At 40.3% G+C, this 17439-nt stretch overlaps 1 protein-coding gene across 1 annotated transcript; it reads right to left on the bottom strand.

The window, feature by feature from the left end:
- Positions 1-70: 70 nt before the first annotated feature.
- NONO (non-POU domain containing octamer binding) lies at positions 71-16230 on the bottom strand. The gene is made up of 11 exons (XM_023551443.2): positions 16100-16230; positions 8304-8469; positions 7133-7326; positions 5613-5914; positions 4828-4923; positions 4438-4634; positions 4018-4102; positions 3485-3587; positions 2880-2919; positions 2540-2649; positions 71-1097 (listed from the first exon to the last, which is right to left on the bottom strand). The coding sequence occupies exons 2-11, from the start codon at positions 8458-8460 to the stop codon at positions 963-965; spliced, it is 1419 nt and encodes a 472-aa protein (XP_023407211.1). The 5' UTR covers positions 8461-8469; positions 16100-16230; the 3' UTR covers positions 71-962.
- Positions 16231-17439: the final 1209 nt, after the last annotated feature.

Below are 17439 nucleotides of genomic sequence, written 5' to 3'. Positions count from 1 at the left end.
GCATAGTACTCATCTCCTAAGACAGAATTACCCTCCACCCTCCCTTCCCCTTCAAAAATAGCACAGGAAATTAAAAGGCTTAAAATGTATTTTAATAAGTTGATGCTGCATTACTGCTCCATTTCTCAGGAAAATTCCAAATTTAATGTATCAAGAACAAATCAAACATGGTACACCAATAAAAAATGCACAGCATAACTACCTAAGACAGGCAGGGCTAAGAGCTACTGTCAGACCTTCAACATACAGCAACCCTGTTCCCAAGACTGTACTAGGCCTATCAAGAAAAGGTGTGAATAGCAACATCATAGACACAAAAGGGCGATTTCTGGGTTGTCCTCACCCAAGAAAAAGATGGAGGCAAGTTAACACAAGATTTTTTTAAAAGATATACTAAAATGAAAATCTATAAGAGAAAATGTCTCCTTTAGGACATGAAGGGGTAATATATGGGATATAACAGAACCGTATGTATGTTGTCTATGACCTCTGTGGACATTCGCCTAAATTCTGACCCGGGAGTGAATGGAGCAATGGGGCTAAGGTCATTGGGGGATGTTTGGTTTTTGTGGTATATGTGGCATTATCTCTGGGGTTGAATTTTTAAGTATGAGAATATGAAGAAAACAGCATGGACAAATAACGGAATGATCAAGATTGATGGGGGCACTAACTGGATCCATTTTTGCCATGACGCCCCCAAGGCCCTCAACATCCATTTTATTTAGATTTCAGGAATGCACCACAGGAAATTGATCTGTTAAACAATATACCACACAAAACTCGTGTTAAATACCACCCCTCCCTTGCCCTCTGCCTCCAGCATACTCCCTAGAGAGTAGTACAGGCAGGGAAGACCTAACTATTGGGAGGAATCCCTAACATTCTTCCAGAGTAGAATTCTGGCTAGTCCAAAAAGGGTCCTTCTTTTACGGGTTTTGGGAAACTAGACGGCAAATTTATTAGTATCGGCGACGTTTGTTTGGAGCAAATTCAGCTCCAGGAGCTGCACGATTGAATGCAGGAGGGGTTCCACCAATTGCCCCAATTCCTTCCATTGTAGCAGCTTGGCCAAAACGCTCAGTTGTTGGTGGGGTCTTAAAGAGAAAAAAGAGCAATGTTACAATAGAACCTTTGTCCTAAGCTTCACACCCATCTGTAGTCCCTCCCCTGGAGGCCAGTAAAAGCTAACTGGGAAGGAACTTTTCACTCAACTATTCAATAAGGGGAAACGCTGGTGGCGTAGTGGTTAAGTGGTATGGCTGCTAACCAAAGGGACGGCAGCTCAAAACCACCAGGCACTCCTTGGAAACTCTATGGGGCAGTTCTACTCTGTCCTATAGGGTCGCTAGGAGTCAGAATCGACTCGACGGCACTGGGTTTTTTGTCTTTATTCAATAAAGCTCCTGATGTTAGGGGTGACCAAGCCTGTATAGAACAAAATTAGTGGATAACCCTGAAAAGAAGATTACCTGAATTAGAACCCATGCAACCAACCTACCTTTAACCTTTTATCCCCAATCCTCACTATTAGGCAAAATTATGTACTAAATCCCTAGGTTGGGTAAGTTCTTAAAACACACATACACACACCTGAACTGTACATGTAGAAAGGGTGGAATTGGTGTGTGTTCTGCTGTGTATACCCTCAACAGAAAATAAAACAAATTACAAAAAAAAGGATTGCCAAGTCAATTCTGATTCATGGCAACCCCATATGTTTCAGTGTAGAACTGCACTCCATAGGTTTTTCACGGCTGTGACCTTTCAGAAGCAGGTCACCAGGCCTTTCTTTTGAGGTACCTCTGGGTAGGTTCAAACCACCAATTTTTCAGTTAGTAGTTGACTGCGTTAACCGTTTGTATGGCCCAGGGACTCGGGCTAAGTTCTAGTCAAGTCCTTTTTCCTAAGCTAGGTTATCTGGACAAGGGCAGGCCACCACTCTTCAGCAATGTAAGCATAAAAAAAAAAAAAACCCTTGTCGTCCAGTCAAATTCTGACTCATAGAGACCCTGCAGGACAGGGTAGAACTGCTATAAATCTTTATGGAAGCAGACTGCCACATCTTTCTCTCACGGAATGGCTGGTGGGTTCAAACTACCGATCTTCTGGGTTAGCAGCCAAGCACTTAACCACTGTGACACCAGGGCTCCCAGTTTTAATCCAAGCATTTTGACACTAGAACCAAAACCACTTCAAGATTTTACAAGCCATAAAGCCTTTGGATTCCCATCTATTTTATGTGATAACATCTACAGTAGCTTTTACTGTCTTCTCTCCAAAAAATAATCTGCTTACCAGGGTAGCAGCTGAACAATCAGACTGGCCAGGTAGACAGAGTCATTTGCTTAACTCCTAGACAAAGTATAGACTGGGTTTGCTCAAGATTGGAAAATAAAGATCTTGAGATTACATTTAATGGATACCACTAGTCCTGAAGATCAATACTTATCGGAAAATCAAGGTAGCTTCAGGGGCTGTGAAGGAAAAACCTTTCCTATCCTACTACCAGTTACTGTAATGCCCTACAATTTATTACCAATCCTAAGGTTCCATCTGGCATCATAGTGGCAGGTCCTGGAGGAGCTGGGGTACCAGCTGGCACAGGAGCTGGAGGCATGGCACCTCTGTTGTTTATGCCCATAGCACCTAAAGCAGAGTAATGTAATTAGTACAGGGTGTGGAGATTGTTAAGTCTCTTTCTATGCCACCAAAGGAAATAATTCAGTGAGACGTCTGCGCTAAGACATGTCACCCCCCAAAAATGACACTCCCAGAAATGTCAAGTCTCTTAAATCTGGACTAGGTTGGAGAAGCTATATAGTTCACCAGAGACCAGACAAAAAAGGAAATGACAGTCTAACCTCCTAAGTCCTTACCTCCCATAGCCATTTGGCCCATCCGTATCTCCTGCTCTCTCTGAAAAACAAAAAAAATACTCAAGACAATCCATGACAGTAGTGCACGCTACCACAATCCATTGAGGACCACACACTAAGAGGAGGAGATGGAATGGTAAGAATAGTGGGACCAACCTGAGGAACACCAACAGCTCCTTGCTAGTTATGGAGTAAGTTCAAAGTCACAAAGATACTACGACACAAGTCAGAGTCTCCTATTACAAATAGGAGACGAGAAAGAGGGAGGGAGAATTGATTTCTCCTAGGTCTCCAACCTGTACGACTGCAAGGATAGCAAAGTACTAGTCAAGGATGCTACAGGATTCGACATATCTCATCCTACAGTCACTAAGTCTAAGCAGCACAGTGGCCCCAGTTTTTCATCCTAAATTGCTTGCGAGGCAAGATGAGCCCCCTTCAAACCTTACCTCTCCTTCCTATGAATTCTTCTTTCTAAAAGCAATTTCATAATGTGGAAAAAATGGTCAGAGCCCAATGTATTTTGGAGTCCTTAGTGGAGAATTCATGATGGGTTTGTCAAGTCATGAATGGCCTGACATATGATGGACACATGGGAGATATACCGCATCAGGAAAAGTTCCCTTGAATCCTTCCTGCTGTCGCCGCATCATTTCTTCCTGTTGCCGCCGCATCTCTTCCTCACGGCGCCTGCGTTCCTCCTCCTGCCTTTAGAAAGTCATCAAGGTATTTAAGACCAGAGTCTCCAAAGTATTTAAAGAACAGGCACTCCAAAACTTGAGCAGGCTATCTTAATGAAGGACTCTGCCAAGGAGATCAAGAGTCTACTGAAAACTATCATAGCTCTCCAGGAAACTCACTGTTAACTGTGCCCGGCCCTAACTTAACCCATACGTGTTCTCTTCTCCCAAAGGGGCCTCATGAGACCAGCACTCAGCTACTTCCTCTGTAGTGTAGCCCTAGGTAATTCCTGGAGTCATGGGCAGCTAGAAAATCTCTCCATCCAAAGGGACAACCTGAGAAGAAGTCAGGAAATATTTGCCAACATATTTACAAATGCACCAGGTAGCATGGTGGTAGGAAGCAGGACTGAGATATTTCCTCTTAGAGTTGTCAGGAAAGTTGTCAAGAAAGTTACCTGAGCTCCAGTTGCTTTCGCTTTTGCACCTCTTGGTTGTGCAGCTCTTCCATCCGCCGAAGTTCTTCTTGGCGCCTCATCAAATCTAGAAAAACAACAAAATGATTCAGAATATTCTTCATTCTCCTCACACAGACCCGATAATTTTCTATAAGATCCAGAAAGTGAAGGGAGTATAATCCCTGAGTGGCTGTCTGAGGTATTCAGATTCCAAAAATAAAGTCAAACCTATATTTCCTTCTCCACAGAATCCAGTATTCTCTGTCACATCTCCAAGCTCATTTGCCTACCAAGATCAACAAAATATTTCAGAGAATAAAAGTAGAGATTTATGCCTTTCTCTACTGATTAATATAAATAAACCCCTGAAAACTGTCAATTTGTTCTTCTAGTTTTAAGACTTCATAGGCCAATACTCACCCTGCCTCATTAGCATGACCTGGTGCTCATGGCGAGCAGCCTCCATCTCCATCTCCAGCTTCTCGCGAGCTTCCTTAATGTTGCGGTCCACTTGGTCCTGCTGTTGCTTCTCCATCTCAATGAGTGCCTTCCAGCGCATGGCATACTCATACTCAAAGGAGCCAGGCTGTGCAAACCTGGGTGGCTGCTCTCGCTCCCTACAGACAAGGGTCCTGGGTCACTAACTCTGTCTAAGGGTCCCCCCAACTAAGCATCGCATTCTCTCTGAGGGCCAAGATAATGGCTATCAGCAATCACATACATCGAAGACCTGCCTCTTTTACACATCCCTTTACAAGCTTCCTTAGGATTAGGCAAACACACAACAGAGAATCTGCCAGGAACTCATACTTGTGAAATTGTTGGTTCTTTATAACCAGCTTCTCTGGAAGTCCCTCTTCATCATCTAATTGGTCCATGGGCTCAACAGTCACGGGCCGAGGAAATCTGGAGAAAAGAAGGAAGCTCAGGGTTAATCAAATCATATCCTATTAGGCTTCCCACTCTACATCTGCCACTAACTAGCACAAACTAGTTAAGGGGTCAGGGCTGGACAATTTAACATACTTCTGAAAAGGTTCTTATATCCAGCCCACAGAACCAAGTCCTTTTAATGACATGTGGAGAATCTGTGGTTGACAAAATGGAGTCAAGGCTTCAGATCTCTAAACATAGCTTCAAAAAGATCAAAGTAAATGCATTTTAAGTATCTGCTATCTGTAGAACTCCAGAAAATGATTTGGGGAAAATACTAAGATGTTATGTGCACAAAGCAACTTCTCAGAGTTCTAAAACTTCTCCAAGTGGAGATTTAACACTGATTAAACGACAGCCTACTGAAAGACTGAAAAGGTACATTTCTTAATCCTCGTATCATTTCCATTAAAATTACATTGAAAATTCTTTTTTCCCCAATTTAAAATAGAGGATTACTTTACAAACGTACTAGAAAACTGAATTAGTATCATCAAAAGTCTTCAAATGCCTGGTTACTGAAACTTCTATCTACCTCCCTTCCAAAAAAAAAAAAAGTCTTTAAAGAAACACAGGAACATAGTTCCTAGAGGCTAACTCCCCAGGCCACAACAAGGAAGTAGCAACCTAAGGTCTATTTCTGAAAACAATCCCTCACTTACGTGGTTAGCAGGAAGGAGCCCTCACTGCATCTGTCCAAAGCTTTCCGAGCAGCTGGCTTCCCTGAGAATTCAACAATGCCTTTTCCTGAGGGCCTTCCTCGATCATCCACAATCACTACAGCCCTCTCTACTTGGCCAAACACAGAAAAGGCCTCCTCCAGCAGTTCGTTGGACACATACTGAGGAAGGTTTCGGACCGTAAGGGACGCACTGTGGCAGGCAAAGCGCACGCGCAGCTGCTTTCCACGGAGTGGCATGTTGTCCAGCTCCACTTTGGCAATCTCCGCTAGAGTTCGTGTTTCCTGGCAAACGGGAAAGTCAGAATTACTCAGTTTGACAAAAACCACCCATGCATTCACCAACAGTCTAAAGTAGCATAGCTCAATAACAAAATGTCTCCCAAAAAACCTTGGCAACAAGCATATAAAGAAACATGGGTAGAACTGGAAGAACGGAATCATCTATTTCAGGCTAACTCTTTGGTTACAGCATAACTGCTCTGGTAGCCCGACAACAAATTAAATAAATGGAAATTCCAGAAGTTAACACCACTTACCTATAGTCAGTTTCTTGTTTTCTCAAGAGAAAACAGATCATTCAGAAAACAAAGACCACCCTAATATTTACCCTTAAAATACAACACCCAGAATATTTTCATCTTAGCTAGCTTAGCCAGTTTAACCAGAATTACTTACACCCTCCAAGAAGCTTCTTCAGAACCACAGACCTCGAAGGGACCTTCTTGAATCTGAACCCCGGAGAAATTGACTTGCCTACAGTGGTTAAGAGCTAGGCTGCTAACCGAAAGGTCAGCAGTTTGAATCCATCAGCTGCTCCTTGGAAACTCTATGGGGCATTCTACTCTGTCTTATAGGGTCACTATGAGCCAGAATGGACTCAATGGCAACGGGTCTGGTTTGGTTTTGAGTAACATAGTCTCATGATTTTGTGGCAGATCCAGAATGAAAACTAGTTCTGGCTACCCCATCTAGTGATCATTTTGTTCCTCATTATTTAAGGAGAAAGATAACGCCTAGAAATGGTTTTTCCCACACACTTAAAAATCTTTTCCTAAATCAAATCAAATTTCAAAATTAACACCTAACATACTAAAATAGTTTTGTTGGAGGTGGAGAACATCTAGGGGGAAAACACAGATGAAAGAAGATTAGCCGTAAGTTGGTAATTGTTGAAGCCGGGCAATGGGTATATGCAGGTTCGTTATACTATTCTGTCTACTTCTGTATGTTCAAACTGTTCCAGTTAAAAGAGTTCCAAGGGGCATACTTTAGCCCCAGTACCTTGGGCAAATAAATCTATTTTGTCCTTAAAACAAACAAAAAGCCCATGAGGAAAAATAAATTAAAATAAAATCTATATTTCTGGTCCTGTTTCATCAACTACAAGCTTTTGGGAAGTAGACTACGTGAGAATTATTTCCACTGCCTACTTTTCCGTATATATCATTTCCAGCTTCCCCATCTTTTAGAGCACATGCCCCAAAGCCCACAGTTGCTCACCAAGCGGATAAAGCCAAAGCCCTTATCCTTATGAATGAAGACCTCGCCTGCCTTCCCATATTTCTCAAATAGTTTCCTCATTTCCTCCTCAGTGATGTCAGGAGGAAGATTGCCCACAAAGAGACGGCTCCGTTGGGTGAATGTCTTCTCTCCTGGTTTCCTAAAATTCTTCAGGTCGATAGTCAAGCCTTCATCTGAGAGAAGACACAGTCACTCAAAAGACTGGGGAAACGGTTTTGTTACATACATTTCACCACAATAAAAAAAAAGAAAGACTGGGGAAAGAGAATTACAGTCACATTCCCACAGAGCGATAACTACTGCTAGATTAGGAAACATAATTGCTGTAGAGAAGGAAAACTCCGCCTTCAAATGCAACCTCTCCACTAACCACTTATCAGTAAATTGCACTTTAGAATGCAAAAGCAGTATGCAGTGATCTGGGAGGACTTCTCAATAGTTCTACTATGGGCAAGAGTCAGAAACACAATACAGAAGCCACGGGCCAAAAAGAGGATTAAGGAAGTCAAGGAGCCCTATATCAAAAGGGATCAGATTTTTAAATTTAAAATATAATTACTCCATTTCCCCAATCTTTATTCGTAACTGAAGAGTTCCCATTCTTTCAGGTTTGGGAAAATGGAATGAAAAGGAATGAGTTAGGAAATGATATTCTTTAGGAATCTCTGGAAGTAAAGAGGGTCAAGACTGGCTCTAGTCTTAGTTACGGAAACATAACAGACACACAGGCTTCACAGAATAAACAGGAATGCACGTTTAAAAATGGGTTGGCACAGGCCCCAGGTTGAAAGTATAATACTTAGTACCAGACTTCTCCATTAAGTCTTAAAGACTTGTTCTATATTCTCTTTAACTACCAATCACCTGATGACTACCTCTAAGGACAAGTTCTGAGGTAAAATGTGCAGATATCTGTTTAGAATGTGCCAACACAGCTGAACAACCTGTACTCAACTGCTGTCCTACAATATAGCTGCTTCTTGGTTTCAGGAAATTGGCCTTTTTCCATCATAAAGATATTAAGAGGGAAAAGAACAAGGGTGTACCATAAAGTCCTATCCCTTTATAATGCCTAAAGACTAATCTAAAAACCAAAGAGCCATTCCCAAGAGGAAACCTATTTCTACCCCATTACCTAGCATCTACTCACTTTGGCTGCTAGCCTGTTGCCCATTTGCAGGTACTGGCGGGGGTAGTGGCTGCTGCTGCTGTTGTTGCTGCTGGTGGTGCTGTTGATGGTGATGCTGATGATGCTTCCTTGGAGTATGGTTTTGTTTCTCCAGGTTAAAGGTTTTATTGCTCTGCATTTTTGTATCCTAAAAAAGGAAAACAGACTGTCAAATACATTCAGTGCTGAGAATGCACTAGAATCATCTTCCTGATGATTTCCTGTGTCATTTATCACTTTTAGTACCTTGGCTGTTGCCAGATCCAAACAACTGGTTATTTTGAACAAGTATGGAAAGAGTACAATTCAAAAAAATCTAAAAAACCACCAGGCATTAGCAGTTATGATACACACAGAAATTAGATAAGTACTGGATGAGAACAGCTTGGACAAGAATGACTTAAGGAAACTTCTAGTTCAATAATTCTATATATTAATAGGAAACCACTTTCCGAAAAGAATCTACCCCCTAAAAAATAGCCTATCACATATTAAAAAAGGCGGCCTAGAGGCACAATGGTTAAACCCCTTGGCTACTAACCAAAAGGTTGACAGCTCAAACCCACCAAGTGGCTCCTCAGGGGAAAGACCTGGTGATCTGCTTCTGTAAAAATTTCAGCCAAGAAAAAATAAAGAGGCAGTTCTATTCTGTCACATGCGGTCACTGTGAGTTAAAACATATTAAAGAACATTATAAAGACAATGATTGAAATGGTCTAATACCAATACAAAAGAAATACAGAGTAAATGGAATAGACTGGGCAGTTCAGAAATAAGACTAGTTATTACAAGGGTAAGGAGTAATAAGTCTTGTTCTCTGGTTCAGTTCTAGTCCATAGGAGATACTGTGGAATGAAAAATGGGAAAAGTATGGGCTGTGGAATTAGATACACTTAGGTTTGAATCATGGTCCCAACACATACTACTTAGTAAAATTCTGCTTCTCTTCTTCAGCTGTTATAGAGGGGATGATAAAAATATCTACCTCTCCGCAGCCGATTATTAATTGCTGTCAATGTACTGTGCACCTGTAAAAAGTTCAATTGGCAAAAATTCTGTAATAGGTAGTTTTCAAAAAAGAATGGCTGCTTATGTACAACCAAATACGTCATGGGATTTGGGTTCTCGGTCTGGAGGTTTAGGGTCATGGTTTCATGGGACATCCCAGTTAGTTGGCCTAATAGCCGAATAGCACTTCTGTTCTACCTCCTGGTTTGTTGCATACTGCCTGGGGTCTTAAAGCTTGCAAACAGCCATCCAAGGCATACTTGGTCTCTATTCACCTGGAGCAACAGAGGAGGAAGGAGAGTCAGGAATAGGAGGAAGACATGGAATGTGTGGCTGACTGCCCACATGAACAACTGCCTCTTTGTCATGAGGCCAGAACTGGATGGTGCCCGGTTATCATTACTGAATGTTTTGATCAAAGACTCCACAGAAGAATCCTGATCAAAAGGGAGAAAACGCAGAACACAATTTCAAATTCTCATGGACTCTAGACTTTCTGGACCCATGGAGGCTGGATGGACCCCTGAAACTACTGCCCTGAGATAATCTTTAAACCTTAAACCAAAAATACCCCCTGAAGTCTTCTAAAAACCAAACAATAGTTTAGTTTAACTAGTAAAAAAGGTTTGCCTTGAGCATTATGCTCTTTCAAGAACTATCTATAAGGGATCAAACTGATAACAGCAACTGGAAAGATTTAGACGGGAACCTTGGGGGGCACTGAGTTTATGTTAATGAGGGAAGAACAACTCAGAAAAGGAGGGTGAGAACGTAATCAATGGCACTAAATTGTACACACAGATACTGCTGAATGTTTTGCTGTGTATATTCTCAACGACAAAATAAAATTTAGAAGGAAAAACAAAAAAAAAGATCCACTGCATTGTTTCAATATACCACATGCAACTGTGACATCAAACAAAATGTCAGGTTCCCACCTTGTATAAATGTATAAATATGGGGGGAGGGAGCTTCCTCTCAAAGTGGTTATGAGGATTAAGTAAATATGCAAAAACACTATCTCAGTACTGGCATATACATGAAAGAAAAAAAAACTCGTTGCCACCAAGTTAATTCCAATTCATGGTGACCCCATGTGTGTCAGAGTAGAACTGTACTCCTCCACAGGATCTCCAATGTCTGATTTTTCTGTAGATTAACAGGCTTTCTTCCAAGTCACCTCAGGGTGGACTGGAACCCCCAACCTATCGGTTAGTATCCAAGCACATTAACAGTTTGCAGCACCCAGGGACTCCGGCATGTGGTAAACATGCAGTAGAAATTATTATTAAGCAAATCCAAAAGATAAATGACTGCCAAAGCAATATAAGAGGAAAATATAAAAAGATGAATATACAATCATAAAATGTTAAACTCCTTTAAAAATAAACATAAGATTAAAAAGATAACAAAATGAAAATTCCTGGTACAATCCAGACTGAACATTTTAAATGCCTGAATTCAAAAGTTGAAGATTTTGAAATGAAAATTTTCTCACTGATCAGGTTAACAAGCTGAGAACCATCTTCATCTTCCTCATGCAAGGATAGTTCTCCAAAAAATGACATAAAAGTGCAAAGTCAATCCTAAATCCTTTCCCCCCAAATACCAGGCCTCTTAGTCAGAATTCAGCTGAAGATACAGAAAAAGACCTTTTCATGAATACTATATTGTTAACATACACACATGTTCCCTTTAAAATAGAGAAAACTGTATTTCTCATATGAACAAAATATGACAAAGGCTTGATTAACTGCTAATTTTGCATGATAATTACATGGGATATTTTTATATGTATAAAAACTTTCCACACAATAGCCAAAAGGTAGAAACAACCAAGTGTCCATCAACACACAAATGGATAAACAAAATGTGGTATATACATACAATGGAATATTCTCCAGCCATAAAGAGAAACGAAGTTCTGGTATGGCTACGGTATGGACGGATAAACCCTGAAAACATTATGCTAAATGAAGTCAGTCAGACACAAAAGGACAAATACTGTATGATCCCACTTAAATGAAATATTTAGAATAGGCAAATGAAGAGAGACCAAAATTTATCGGTGGTCACCAAGGGCACGTGGGACTGGAAAATGGGGAGTTACTGCTTAAGGAGTACTCAGTTTGTTAAAAGTGATGAAAAAAATTGGAGACGGATAGTGGTGATGGTTGCACAACATGGTAAACATAATTAATGCCACTGAACTGTACACCCAAATAATGGCAAATATTGTCGTATGTATTTTACAGTAAAAAACTTCCTGAATAAATTTTTTAACATTATATCCCACTCAAACTGAAAGCATCAATTCAATTATCAAAATCTATATCCAAAAGTTGTTTCATAAGACTATAGGTAACAAAGGTTATTAAGGTACTCACATTCTTTCATTCAGTAACTTTACTCCTAGAAATTTATCATAAGAAGATAATTTTAAAATTAAAAGCTACTTACATGAAAATGTTCACCGTAATGGCCCTTATGGTAGTAAAACAATAAAAATGATTTAAATATCCCAAATTAGGGGAACGGTTTTTAATAAACTATGGTACATCTATACAATGGAATGTCATACAGCATGAAAAAATTATGAAGACCATGTAACATGAAAAATGTTTGATGTTTTAAGAAGAAATTTTTTGAATGCATTAATATAAACAGAAAGTAGGCAAAAATGAAAACAACTGTCTTATTTGTAGGTTACTGATAATTTTTTACTTATTCATTTAACAAATATTCACCAAATGCCTACTATTGGAGCCCTGATGGCACAGTGGCTAAGAGTTCGGCTGCTAACGACTGGCTGTTTGAATCCAATCCACCGGCCGCTCCTTGTAAAACCTACTTTGTCCTATAGGGTCTGCAGCATCGGGTTTTTTTGGTTTTTATTCTAGGGTCGCTATTAGTTGGAATTGACTTGATGGCAAAGATTCTTGCCTTCAGAAATGACCTTCTAGCCAGACAAAACAGTATATGTAATTACGCAGCACTTAAGAGGTGTTACTGGAAATGTTTAAAAAATGGGGGGAGGATGTAAAGCAGATTTGGAGTGTGGCAGGGGGGCAGATTGCAATTTTAAATACAGCTGTGACATTTGAGCCAAGACTTGAATTTTCTCATTTCATCAATTTTATGTTTTTCATTACTGTTACAAAGTCTCAGAAGTTACAATAAGGTATCTACTATGAAATACATTTTAATATAGAAAACATAAATTAAAAAAATAAAAACCCAGAGACCCACCACTAAAAAATAGCCACCGTTGATATTCTGGTATACCCTTCCAGTCATTAATTTATATATCTATATGTGTTTTTAATGGGGTATTATAAAAAGTAGTTTTTAACATGCTTTTTCTACTTTATACCGTAACAGCTTTCATGTCATTAAATCGTCTACATTAATTATTACTGGACACAGTATTCAACTACATGCATGCACAATAATTTCTTTAACCAAGTGGACACTTGGGTTGTTTCTAATTTTTGCCATTTTAATAACTCAATCTTTGGGCTCATGCATGATTATTTTTACATAATTTCCATTTTTCTTTATTTACCTTCCAAGACATGCATTATTGTTTTAATAACTGCAATCACAATGCACCACTGTATATTCAGCTTTTCCTCATTTCTGAAGTATCGACATAATTACAACTTAAAAACTTTAAGTCTATCTGGATATACACTAATTTACTAAACTACTCCCTACTATGAGATATTTGTTGTTTTCAGCTTTTTCCTATTATAATACTGCAGTAAATATCTTCTTGCTCATAACTTTCTATTTCCTTAGCATAAAGTCTTGAAAATAGGATCCCTACATCCATCTGACTCCTGCCACATAATGCAGCAGTTTTCCCAAAAAGCTGTAACTATTTTAAATGCAATGAATAGGTATAGCACTTTCAGGGCACATGGGATAACTCCCCCCCCCCGCCAAAAACAAAAACAAAATCATGTTTTCAAAAATAGGAAATTAGAACATTTAAAATCTAAAGTATACCCCAAACAGCTGAAGGTGGGATAACCTACGCAACAGACTTAGGTCTTCCTATTTGGGTCCCAAGTTTTAACCATTTCCCTTCTCCTGGTCCCAAAGTGGTCCATGGCAGAAACTTGGGTTATCTTCACAGCCATTTCTCCCACTAGTTTAGCCAAAGAACCTCTTTTTTTTTGTCCAGCCTTTAATTTAGGAGCCAGTGGGTGCATTCCACTTAGGAATCCACAACACATATTTACATGTGAATAGAAATTCCTAGAGAGATTCACTCAAAATTTAAATATCCAAAACCCTGCATTTACATCTTAACAGACACTCTATTTCTTTAATTTAAAAGGCCACCTTAACACAACTTTCTCGTAAAAACAATCTACCTCCTACAGGATAAAACGCTGAGTGCCAAATTTCAAGGACCATTTAAGATTGTTTCAAGGGAGGTTATTTTTGTTCATACAATTTTATTACAGAAATAAAAGGATATTACCCCAAATCTCATAATCCTAGAAAATAATTATTTTCATTTGCCACCCTTTGTTCATGTTACAAAGCTGTAATCCTAACATAAATGTTTTTGCATTGCTACTTTTATTTTTGCAAATTTTATATATCTATATAAAACAACATTTGCCGATCCAACTTCTTTCAGGTGTACAATTTAATGATATCAACTGCATTAATCATACTGTGGTACAACCACCACCCATAATCACTGCCAAATTTCCCATCATCATAAACACCAAACTAAAACCCTCAAGGGAGGTTATTTTTGACTTCTGAAAGTGCAGCCTGGTAGTTAAGATGATAATACTAGATATTTATTGACCATTATATGCCAGGCACTGTGCCATGCCCGTATTATCTCATTTAGTGCTCAACTTTTACTCATCTGGATAAGCAAAATCATGCCTAAAGTACTTTGCCCATCCAAGGTCACAGGCTAAGTGTGATGGAGCAGAGCATGGAGTAGAACCCAGGTCTGTTGAACTCTAAAGTTCATATTTATCACTATGCTATACGCTTTGTAGTCAAATGCACCTTGATTTCAGTTTACAGTCCAATAAATTTACTAGCCAGTGAGCCTCACTGTCAAATGGGGTAATAATATCCACCTCACAAGGCTGGCTATTTTAAGGCCTAAAATGAGATAATGTACATAAAGCACTTAGCTCCCATCCAGGAACATAGCAGGCAGGCGCTTGTTCCTGCTGACAACCACCACCCCTATTTATACATATGGCGGATGCTCCAGTTAGGCAAATGTCATCAATTACATTCTTCCTTCCCCTTTTCTGGATTTTAGCAAAAATCATTTTTTATAACCAAATTGCCTGGTTTTATGTTTTTGAATTGTCTCCCTAATGCTAGTCTTTACAATCTTTCCCTTTGGTTTCTTTCCCAAGCAGGCGATAACTAAATATTACATGAAGCACCTAAACCAGTGCCTACAAAGTAGCAATTTTAAGTATTTGTTCCTATCATCTACTTTTGATGATTACCACCAATATAATTTGGAAATATACGCAAAAATCTCTTCTGAGTAGTAAATCCACTGCCACCTAACAATTAGGCTCTGAGAACAAAGCACTAAGTGGCAGCAGCAAAGATTTCTGTCTGTCTTGAAGACTAACCCCGATGAAGAACTTCCTTGAGAGAAAATATGTACTGCTAGATTATAAACACTGTGGCTACTGGGCATGATACAACTTGGACAGTTGCACAAATGTTAGTTTAGATACAGGACCCAACACTACACCACACTGACATGGCAAGGTCTTTCTTTCTAAGTTTCTTACGATTTTCATTTAATAAACAAATTGGTCAAAGACTTTCTATAAATCTAATCATTAGCCCCCTACTAGAGTTGCCAGATTTAACAAATAGAAATACACGACATACCTAAATTTAAACCTCAGATTTTTTAAAATGAATATTTTGGTATAAGTATGTCCAATGAAACATATTTATACCAAAAAGTACTGCGCTGGGGATCTGAAATTCAAATTTAACCAGACATCCGGTATTTATCTGGCAACTCTATCCCCTCCACCTACCTCAACTTCGACTTAGACAGCAAAGTGTTCCCCAGTCCTCTCTACCCTCGACTGTTAAGAACACAAAGGTGTCAGCTTACGATAACAGTTTCTCAAAGTGGAAAATAACCAATAGGAAATCCATAAAATTGAGTTTAATTTAGAAAAGTGATGCTATAAATGGGTAGAGTAGATAGGCAACAAGACGAGAAAAAGGGCACATAGAAACCTGACTATGAAAGCGCTGAGGTCTGGGACTAGCATAACTTCCCAGCTAAGAGTTTTGACAAAGAAATATCGCTTGGGTGGTGGGCCCGCTTTCCCATTCTGAATTAATGGCCTCGCTGGGCTGAGAGGAGGAGCGCCTGACAAAGCGCCTCCTCCTACAACAACGACTTCAGTGCTCTCGGATAATAGACCCCACATCCTCAGGCCCTGGGCGGCTAAAGACCTGGGAACTTACTGACAGGGCTAAGACTCGAAGATGAGTCTTACAAGAGAGGAGGCAGGAGAGAAAACGGGAGACACGTTAACCAGAAAGCGAGTCAAGACCGATGGGCCACCGCGGGTGGGCTGAGGCCGCCACACTGACGGCAGGGACAAGGCCTCAAGCGGCTCTGGAACGGCCATCCTCCCTCTAAACCTAGCCTCGCCCTAGTCTTGTCCTTCACCTATTAGAGCAAGAAATCCCACTTCCCTCCCAGACAATAACAAAACCTTTCGAAAACTTACCCTCCACCGACTGTTCTCTCCTCAGAGTAACGGCGACGCTGCACGGCCTCTACCGTCCGGAGAAAAGAGCGCGCGACCGCCGGAAACGAGACGACGGAGCTCGGTGCCTCCCGAGGGTTCCAAAGTGGCGTCTTCGATTGGTTATCATAACTGCCAATCAAGGTTTATCTCCAAAGGCGGACTCATTTTTCCGCCATTTCTTCGATTCTATTGGCTACCAAATGCCAAGGCCATGAGTTCGTGTGAACGACAGATGGGGACAAAGAGTGAGGCTTTGTACGTAGTGCGCATGCACAAGTGGCCAAGCGTGTGAGACGGAAAAGGAAAGCGGAGGAAGGGTAATAAAGAGGTGGGGGGGGGGATGGAGCGTCAGAAGGAGAGACATAAATGGACTAAACGAAGAAAGACTGAAAGTAGAGGGGAAAAAAGGGAGAGGAAAGTAGAAAGAGCACGTAGGCGTGCTCTGAGAATTCATGCAATGGGCCTGTGAAAGAACTAGAGTAACATTGTATTCAAGGTAGTAGATCTAGGCTTTTTCTACTGAAATAAAGCCCGGCCATGTTTCTTTTTTCGCACTTCCTCATTAGGACATGCACCCTGACATCCCATACTTAATCAAATTTCTAGTTGCTTCTTCCGCTGCCATGGCTACTCACCAAGCCAGACCATGGTTATCTCTATGGTTATAGAAAGGAATGGAGGTGGGGGTGGAGAAGGAGGCTTGACACCTTAGTCTCTGTGTGATTACACAGAATTGTAACCAGCACGCTCATTACCATGGTAACCAGCGAACCCAGCAGTCCGAACATTACTATTGTTCCTTTGATTTACGGAAAGATTCAACAGGTGTCATCTTGTCGCGAATACATAGTAGGCCTCCAGATAAGAGTGATTCTATGTGCTGAAGGACACCAATAAGGTAATCACCTTCGTTATTTCAGTAATGCCTAACTAGCCCCTGTGGTTAACCAAGGGCTTCAAGACTCAACTGATAGATGCCCTCTTTGTAAGATTAATTCCACTAATTAACCAAATCAAGTTTCAGGCTATCCCAACTGGTACCACCTTATGTGAGAACACAATGATCTAGACCTGGCTGTTTAGTGGAACTCTCCACAATGTGGAAATGTTCTATATCTGCTCTGTCCATCACAGTAGCTATTAGCTATATGTGGCCATTGAGGACTTGAAATAGGACAAGTGCGACTGAGGAACTAAATTTTTAATTCTATTTCCTTTTAATTAAATAGCCACATATGGCTATCATATTAGGCAGCTGCCATATTGGACATAGCTAGACCAATGAGTCCCAAACTTTTTGGGAATAAATGACACTTTGT

Source organism: Loxodonta africana, chromosome X (assembly GCF_030014295.1).
Source record: "Loxodonta africana isolate mLoxAfr1 chromosome X, mLoxAfr1.hap2, whole genome shotgun sequence".
NCBI classification, from domain to species: domain Eukaryota; kingdom Metazoa; phylum Chordata; class Mammalia; order Proboscidea; family Elephantidae; genus Loxodonta; species Loxodonta africana.
This window is presented reverse-complemented; position numbering and strand designations above follow the sequence as displayed.